A 9582-nucleotide genomic window follows, 5' to 3' on the forward strand; every position below is an offset into this window, starting at 1 on the left:
GATAAACACTACAAAAATAATAAATGTAATAATTAATAACGATGCTCTTATCACAATTTCAGTTGGCAACTTGGGTATAACCAAAGAGGATCGAGTATTATAGAGAATGACTGTCAAAGTAAAATAATCACAGTGCATAGACTGCCATCTCTCGACACCGGCTTAAAACTTTTGAACCTCAGTTTTGACAATTTGGGCCATATTCTTAGCTTCATATGTTTTAAAATGTCAAATATTAATATTAGCGCCATCTAGCCGAGCGTATCCCAAATAAAAGGTGTATCGCCATCTAGCTCACCGTACCTTTTTCAGTTGGTTTTGGGGTACGTTTTTTTCTTAGACTTTATCGGTCTTTACGAAGTTATATAGGTATTTGGTATAACTAAACGTGAAACAGCCCCAGAGAGCCCGTACGTCCACACCAAGACAACGTCGTACGATACACGTGCGAAAAGGAAATTCGTAACTCGTGTCGATTTAAAACACTCCCTTCGGTCGTGTTTTAATTTATCGCCACTCGTTTCGAACTTCCTTTTTTACGCACTTGTATCGTAATGTACTATTTCCGCTTGCACTTGTACACACAGAAACGGCACTGAAAAGGTTTTTCCCTAGTGAGTTTCATCTCGTGGTCTCGTAGATTTGATCTCTGCCTGCACCAGAACCCACAAACACTGCAATGGTAAGGCTTTTCCCCAGTGTGAGTCATCTCGTGGTCTCGTAGATATGATTTCAACCTGCACCGGTACTCGCAATAACTACACTGAAAAGGCTTTTCCCCTGTGTGAGTCGTCTCGTGATCTCGTAGGTTTGATTTCCGCGTGCACCGGTACTCGCAATAACTACACTGATAAGGCCTCTCCTTGTCATGGGTCATCATATGATTACGTAACTCTACAACATTCTCGCATTTGCATTTACAATATCTACACTGAAAAAGTTTGTTCTCAGTGTGGCTCTTCTCGTGATTTCTTAAAGTTATTTCATGTGTGCACTTGTATTCACAATATCTACACTGAGCTGTCTTCTCCCTAGTGTGCTTCATCTCGTGGAAGCGCAGGTACCTCTTCCGCCGGCACTTGTATTCGCAATAACGACACCGGAACGGCTTCAGGTCGGAGTGCGTCGTTTGATGACGCTGGAGGCTTTTCTTGGTTTTGCACTTGTAGCCGCAGACACTACAGTCGAACGGCTTTTCCTCAGCGTGTGTCTTCACGTGATCGCTTAAGGCAGCCGCACGATGGGTTCTATAGTTACAGCGCTCACACCTGAACGGTTTGTCGCCGGTGTGTTTCCTCAGGTGATCTATTAAGGTCGCCTTGCTCATGCACGCGTACTCGCAGTCGTTACATTTAAACGCGGTTTCATCGGCATGTCTCATTTCGTGAGTTCGCAGGGACTCTAGCTGCCGGGTCCAGTAGTGACAGTGCTTACACTTGAACGGTTTCTCGCCAGTGTGAATCATCATGTGAGTCAATAATGTCGATTTCTGCGTGCACTTGTACCCACAATCGTTACACTCGAAGAGTCTATCGCTAGATGTTGTACAGTCGCGTGTCGTCGGTCGGGAGTGTGTGTGTGCTCGGGTGGAACGCGTGGAGGGTGGTGTGGTGGGGTGAGCGCGCGCGTGTTTGTCCCGGGGAGGCCGCCCCCGCCCCGCCGCAGCGGAGACAGCAGCGGGCGCTGGAATATCATATAATTTGTTTTATAATAATTATCTTTAGGCATGCTCGGTGTCTATAGTTTCCTGTCTTGTCTTTGTTACATACGAGAGAGCGCAAACCTATTTATGTTTCTGTAATGTTCCTCTTCACTTAAGAGCCCTTATGTCCCACATACGTCTACAGGGTGTATTTTGATAGCGGGACAGTAAGGGCGGCGAAAATGGTCTAAGGAGACCTTCCCTCGATTTGAAATAGATAAAAAATGGCATTTTCAGATTTTGGAAAAAACATACAGGCTGCGCATAAAAGGCCGTTTTTGACAAAAAAAATCAATTCCAATCGATCCAATTCCTGTCTAGGATTTAAAGCTTGTATGGGACCAAAAAAAAAATTCCGCGAAAAACTTTTCCCATACATTTTGTATGAAAAAAAACTTTTTTTCACATGGTGTTTTTTTAATGCCAATCGATTCCATTCCTATTCAGTATCAATAGTTTCTTTGGGCTCAACTTGCGGTAATGTGCTTTTGATCCTGTTAGGAATGTGATCGATTGGCGTGAAAAAAACGTTTTTCTCAAAAATGCCGTTTTTGTCGCACGCTGAATGTTTTTTTTTTCCAAAATCTGTAAAAGCCATTTCTCATCAATTTGAAATCGAAGGAGAAACCTCTCCTTAGACCATTTTCGCGTAGAACCACATAATCTCAACACCGTATAGCTGCCCCTACTGACCCGCTATCAAAATACACCCTGTATATCTACACTGGCTGTTTTCTGCGCGAGGCGAACGCTTCGCGAGGCCGCTCAGAGTCTACACCCGGCAGATAAGGTATTTTGAGACTTAAATGATATGGATAAAAATCAATATAAAAAAATACGATTTGACGCTTCAGTTACATGTCCTATGGGACAGTTTCATACATGTAGATTTTCCTATAGAGGACATGTATGAAAATGAGGATAAGTAAATACATACAATAACATACTAATATTTAGGTGTAACGAAACCAAATCGTCATGCCCGCGTTATCCCAGCATTATTGCTTATTTATTATTTTTTGGGTTCTTAGTTTTTCTAGGTGTTCCAGTGAAATAATGAAATGCACGGGTTAAGCCGAGTATTATTATTATCTGACCTTCAAACCCGAAGGGTAACTAAGGTCTTATTGGGATTAGTCCGGTTTCCTCAAGATATATTCCTTCACCGAAAAGTGATTAGCAAATATCAAATGACATTTCGCACATAAGTTCCGAAAACTCATTGGTACGAGCCGGGGTTCGAACCTGCGACCTCCGGATTGAAAGTCACACGCTCTTACCGCTAGGTCACCAGCGCTTTTTTTTGCCATGATGATAAGTGTCGGTGATATTCAACAAGGATATGGTGTGTTTACAAGAACTACTCACCGCGGACTGCGACTGCCACCTCAAGCCTGCCCGCTGCCCACTCCACGCTCATCGGCACATGGATGTGCACCGCCACGTGGCGCAGCAACTCAGCCTTGGAGTGGAAGCGGTGTCCGCACAGGTCGCACACCGGCTCTCTGTCGTAGTCAGGAGTGTGGTGTACTCCTTGTTCAGTGTCCGAGTCTGCGTGTGGCGGAGTGGCGTGCCAGCCGGCGGTGTCTACAGGGAAATTACTTATGAATAATAATACATAAAACTAGAAGGTTCGTATTGTAGGTACAGTCACCGCAATAACATTGCACAAAAAGAAGACTGCGAAAATATTTGACACAATCTTATGTGTAGAGCAGTAAATTGTAGTGACCTCTCGGCACCGGGGCGAGTACGGGGCGGTGCGGGCGCTCCGGGCCCAGCACCAGCTCGTCCTTCACCTCGTGGCCCGCGTACAGCCCGGCCAGCAGGGCCGCCGCGCTCACTCCGCACCCGGCCACGTCGTCCGCACACTCCTCTTCCTCTGCAGTGTCTGCTTCAACCTTCACCGTCACTGAAACATAATGCACATCATATAATCATAAAATACATCTTTATTGGACCATGGACACAGTATTTAATTTTTTTCTTGTGTTATTGTGCTGAGCCATTGATGATAGGACAGAGAAGAAGATAAGAAAGACATAGGCAACTATTATTGACAGTAGTATTCTAATTGCAAGTAGGTATTACACTTTTTTTTTTTACACTCATTTTTGTTTAATTATCCGGGTGCATTAGACCCGGCTTGTTGGGTGAAGGCCTCCTCCATCAATTTCCACATGTCACTATCTTGGGCAATTTGGATCCAACGAATGATCGATCGAAGGATCCAACAACGATCCAATTTGGTGCAATGAAATACTCAATAGTATTTTTTACTGTCTACGAGTATATTAGAATTAGAGCATAAAATACTCAATACTCCGTGTGCATGTCGAGGTCACCACGAGCACCTTCCGTCCCTTTTCTGAGCCATTCATGAGGTCCATATATTAAGTTGAAGTGTGGAGCAACTCTCGTAAGGGGTCCTTACTCACAGAATCTTTGATAAAGAAGTGATCATGAGTACTGTTAGTGCGATTTCATATTATCCGATCCGATATCGGATGTCGAAAGGATTTTAAAGGCAAAAATCAAAGATGGCGACTTAAATGTATGGGATATCGGTCCGACATCCGATATCGGATCGGATAATGTGAAAACGCACTTAGTGCGAGCTTACCTTCAAGAGTCCACTCGGCTTCCTGTTTCACACGCGCTGTTTCCTCCATCGTGCTTAAAGCCCTCGCTTTCCAATAATTATTTGTCAAACAAATAGAAAATACACAGACAAACAAATAAAACAAGAAATAACCACGCTTTCGCCGGCAAAACAAAACAATACCAATTTTTACCAGTGCAGTGCATGCCACTGACAGATGACATGACCGTAGATTTAGAATTATTAAACTAGATTGTGGAATCACATTTTTTGCCATACTAAATTGAACCGTGGCCAGTGTTAATGAGGTTACCATAGTAGTAGTACTTTTATCTGTATATTACCTGACTTTATAACTTCTTATATTATTTTAGTGTTATATTCAAACTAGGTGAAATAATAAGCAAAACCCATATCATAGGTTTTAATTAGCAAAACATGACGTATGTGAATGACAATTTTAAATAGGCAGTTGACAATAAATAAGGATATAAATAAAGAGGTTTACTACATTCACCCCGGCCAAATATAATCCAGTAAAAACTTTGGCGCGTTACGGGTTCTACCAGATCTTCGGGGTGCGTCTGAACCTGTAGGTTCACCACTGTCTGGGCGCGGTTGCTCTGCCTCGTCTTGCAAGCTTTCCGATGGTGACTGTGAAGAAGGCGTGGCAAAAGGCGAAGCTGGAGGCGAATGTGCTGTCGGTGATGAAGGAGGTGTCGGTGATGAATGAGGTGTTATCGGTGTTGGCGAACACGATGGTACAGGCGGTGTCTGCGGTCTGTCCAACCCAACCTCCTCAGAGTCGCCGATCTCAAGAACGTCTCCCTCGTTACACCCGAGAGGCGCCAAATGTCGATTGGACACAGTGGTCTCACGACCGTCCAAAGTCCGAACGTACGAATATGTGGGATTAGTTTCTAGCACTTCTACCTCTTCGACTAGCGGATGGTATTTCGTCTTTCTATCGAAACGTCGCATTAGGACTTTACTCGAATCCGTTAGCCATGTTGGTATTGAGTCTCCGTTTGCTGATCTTCGAGTATGGCGAAACATTCTTTCGTGTGGCGTACAGTTGGTACTGGTACATAGAAGCGATCGTATAGAGTGCAATGCCTGTGGTAGAACTGCTTCCCATGCTTCAATTGGCAAATTTTTGGTTTTTAATGCCAACTGTATCGCTTTCCAGAGCGTATAATTTAGCTTTTCAACTTGGCCGTTGCCTTGAGGATTGTACGGCGTTGTACGACTTGTAGCTACTTGTCTGGAGTGAAGATATTCTTTTACTTCTGCCGATAAAAATGACGTTCCACGATCTGAGTGCACATAGCCCGGCGTGCCAAACATGCTAAAAATTGTATCTAAATGCTTAATTACAGTTTTCGCGCTAATATCGGAACATGGAAATGCGAATGGAAATCGTGAGTACTCATCAATCACTGTCAAAATGTATTTGTTATTAGTTTTTGATGGCACTGGCCCCTTAAAATCCATACTTAGCCTTTCAAAAGCCGAGGTGGCTTTAATAAGTTTATTTTGCTCATTTGCCTTTAAAAATGTAGGCTTTATCTCTGAACAAATGCGACACTGCTTCGTCATACTTCTTATCTCCTCAATGGAGTAGGCTAAGTTCTTGGAGCGAACCCAATGTGCCATTCTTGTTACTCCTGGATGACAGAGTGCCTCGTGGAGAGATCGCAGTCTGGCGGATGCGTCGATAGTACCACAGACGCGAGAGAGGGCGTCCGCTACGTGGTTCTGCGTGCCAGGCCTGTACACGATGTCATATTTATATGGAGATAGCTCTAGACGCCAGCGTTGGATTTTCTCGTTTTTGATTTTACTTGCGTGTTTCTTATCAAACATGAAAGAGACAGAGCGCTGATCAGTTACGAGCATAAATTGTTTTCCAATTAGAAAATGCCGCCATTTCTTCAAGGATTCGACGATTGCGTAAGCTTCCTTCTCAATGGCCGAATGGTTTTGTTCACTTCGATTGAGAGTTCTCGAATAAAATGCTACAGGCCTGCCGGCTTGTGAAAGTGTTGCCGCAATTGAGTGCTCAGACGCATCTGTCTCCACCGTAAAAGGCACTTTATCGTCAATGGCGTGAACACATGATTTTACTATATAGTTTTTAAGTTCTTCAAACTGTTTCATCAAATTTCCAGTCAGTGGAAATGTTTTCATGTTTGCAAGCTCGTGAACTTTTTCTGAAAAGTTTGGTATCCACTTTGAGTAGTGGGCGAACATACCTAAAGCTCTACGCATACTAGGCAAATCATGTGGTGGTGGCAAGTTTAAGAGAGGTTCTAGCCGGGAGCTGTCAGGCTTAATGACGTTGTTGGCGATAGTGTAACCAAGTATATTGATTGAGGTTTGTTTGTAAATTGACTTGCTTTCATTTATGGTTAATCCATACTTCTCAGCAGCCTTGAGAAAATTTCTCAAATTTGTGTCATGTTCTTCAGGTGTCTTGCCGCATATTGTTATGTCATCAAGATAAGCAAATGTGCCAGTTAATTTTTCTGCCCGTATAAGCCAATCGATGGTTCTCTGGAAGCTGGAAACTCCATTAGTAACACCGAACGGGATCCGTCGGAATTGATATAGATTTCCGGCGGCTTCGAAGGCAGTAAAATGTCTTTCCTCTGGCAATATCGGCACCTGGTGATAAGCGCTTTTTAAGTCTATAGCGCTAAAGACAGAGTATGTCGCTACTTTTGAAATTAATTCTTCAATGCTGGGGAGTGGATAAGCATCTAGTTCAGTGTACCGATTGATTGTTCTTGAGTAGTCGATTACAAGACGTTTCTTATGAGTCGCAGATTTAGTAATTAGTACTTGCGCTCGCCATGGTGACCTACTTTCTTCTATGATGCCTCCCTTCAAAAGGTTCTTTACCTCGTTTTCAATGAAACATCGATCATCGTTACTGTATCGCCGTGACTTGATGGCGATTGGTTTGTATCCTGGAGTTAAGTTTCCGAATAGGGGTACTGCAGGCACAGATGCTTCGGTCACGTTACAAACAATTAATGGCTCTCTGGGGCCGCCAAACTCGAATTCTACAGAGGAATGCTGACTAAGTACGTCAAGTCCTATAATCACGTCGGCACATAGGTCTTCTACTATTTGTAATTTCACATTTTCGTATGAGTGCTTACCCAATGTAAGAGTGATATTAACTTCTCCTTTACATGCGCGCTATGACTTCGTTGAGCCATCGTTATAGTTTGCTTACTTGGCTTACTCTTCATTGAGCTTAATTCAGCGAATTCTGAACTCATATAGCTATGTGCACTGCCGCTATCTAGCAAGACTTCAGCTTTGATACCTTTGATATATGTAGGCACAATCGTTCGGCGTAAAGATGATGGTGAAGCGGCGACGATATTTTCACTGACATCATTCGTATCGAATACCGCAGCGCTGGTTGTGTTCCTGCTTCGACAAACGCTAGCATAATGTCCCTTCTTGTTGCAAAGTTGACAAGAGGTGTCGAAAGCGGGACAAGTTTTGCGTGCGTGCACGCGTCCTCCACAGTAAAAACATTTACGATTTGAGCGATTGGGGAGGGTTGGTGTGGCAGCGGAGACGGCTTCACTAGAGGTGGGAGTATTCCGAAAGTTTTCGCTAATCGCATTCACAGGAGCAGGATTATTATAATGTCGTGTGTTGACTTCTGCCATCTCTAAGGAGCGAGCTTGGTTGTGAGCTTCATCCAACGTTAGGCTAAGGTTTTCAAGAAGTCTTTCTCTTATTTTTGTTGAAGAAATTCCTGCTATGAAGGCATCGCGAATGTTATCGTCTCGGTTTTTATTACTGTCGACAGCAGTGAAGTTACAATCTTTAGATAAATGTTTTAGAGCTTGAACATATGTGTCGATGGTTTCATCGCTGTTCTGTTTTCGAGTGGCGAGAGCGTGTCGTGCGTACAGGATGTTTTGGGGTTTGATAAAAATACCATCTAGTACGTCAATCGCTTGTTCAAACGTCTGGCACTCGCTTACAAAGTCATAGATATTCGGAGATAAGTGGTTAATTAGTATGTTTAATTTTACCGGATCGGATGTAAGAACTTGCACCGCAAGGAAGTTGTTAAAGGTTTTCTTCCAATGCTTCCATTCTGTGGTAGCGGTGCTTTTTGATGGATCCCCTTCAAACCGTTCCGGGCGTAAGTATTTATCCATGCTTAAAAGTCGTTTTGTTTGCTAATTAAATTGAAATAATAAGCAAAACCCATATCATAGGTTTTAATTAGCAAAACATGACGTATGTGAATGACAATTTTAAATAGGCAGTTGACAATAAATAAGGATATAAATAAAGAGGTTTACTACACCCAAAATAAATAGCACATATGGTTATAGACGGTCAAGCAAATCTTGTACCTACTACAATAAGGGTGCGCGCCCACGGGCGATCAAGTTGCTCGGCGATTTTCGTATTCCTATGAAAAGTTGCGTGGCTTCGTAAGCGCACTTTCATACTAGGCCATGGTCGCGACAAAAAAAGTCGCTGCCAAAAGTTGCCTGTGTGCGCGCTCTCTAAGGCGGCAATTTTAGCATGGTAAAGCCTGACCAGAAATATGACTAGTTACGCGGCATGTTGCGAAATTTCATCAGAACTATTTCCTTCATTATATACTGAGGTAACATGGCGCGTAGTTATATACTTCTGGGCAGGCTTTACCATGCTAAACTAAAATACAGACCTATCACCGCAATACATTAGAATAACAGTGCCCTCTTGGCAATAGTCATAAGCATAGAGTATATTGAATAGTATGGTATATCGAATTTACTATTTCCTTTTAGATTAGATGCAACAGTTGCTCGGCGAATTTTTTGTCTCTGTCGTCACCCCTTGCGACAATTTCCAAGGTGCGCACACGGGAACGACAGCGACACAACCACAGACTACTAAGAAGATATTACCATAGACTAATTCTATAATCTTTGGATACTACGGGCGCAATTTTTTCTTTTTTCATGAAATTGAGAGCCTATCAAAAATGGTGTTTTGGTACTTCAGAATGAGTGTTTAAAATTTTTGATGAACTGGTTAGAATTTTACAACCCGGCATCGTTTTTTCTCAATGTTGTCGGAATATTCTTTTAAATTCTTGTCATATAAAATCGGTCTTTCCTCTACTTCTTCAATTAAACGACAAATATCAATGTCGTCTTCAACAATCTGAGTTTAAAATTATATTTTTTTCGACTAATAACACACGTTCGCCCAGGCCAGGCCAGTGATAACTGTCAAAATGACA

General features: G+C 42.8%; 1 protein-coding gene across 1 annotated transcript; it reads right to left on the bottom strand.

Annotated features, from left to right (window-relative positions):
* Positions 1-251: 251 nt before the first annotated feature.
* LOC125239366 (gastrula zinc finger protein XlCGF26.1-like) lies at positions 252-4482 on the bottom strand. Its single transcript, XM_048146927.1, has 4 exons — positions 4326-4482; positions 3435-3614; positions 3071-3289; positions 252-1683 (listed from the first exon to the last, which is right to left on the bottom strand). The coding sequence occupies exons 1-4, from the start codon at positions 4372-4374 to the stop codon at positions 560-562; spliced, it is 1572 nt and encodes a 523-aa protein (XP_048002884.1). The 5' UTR covers positions 4375-4482; the 3' UTR covers positions 252-559.
* Between the last annotated feature and the right edge of the window lie 5100 nt (positions 4483-9582).

The sequence above is a fragment of the Leguminivora glycinivorella genome, chromosome 25, assembly GCF_023078275.1.
Source record: "Leguminivora glycinivorella isolate SPB_JAAS2020 chromosome 25, LegGlyc_1.1, whole genome shotgun sequence".
NCBI lineage: Eukaryota > Metazoa > Arthropoda > Insecta > Lepidoptera > Tortricidae > Leguminivora > Leguminivora glycinivorella.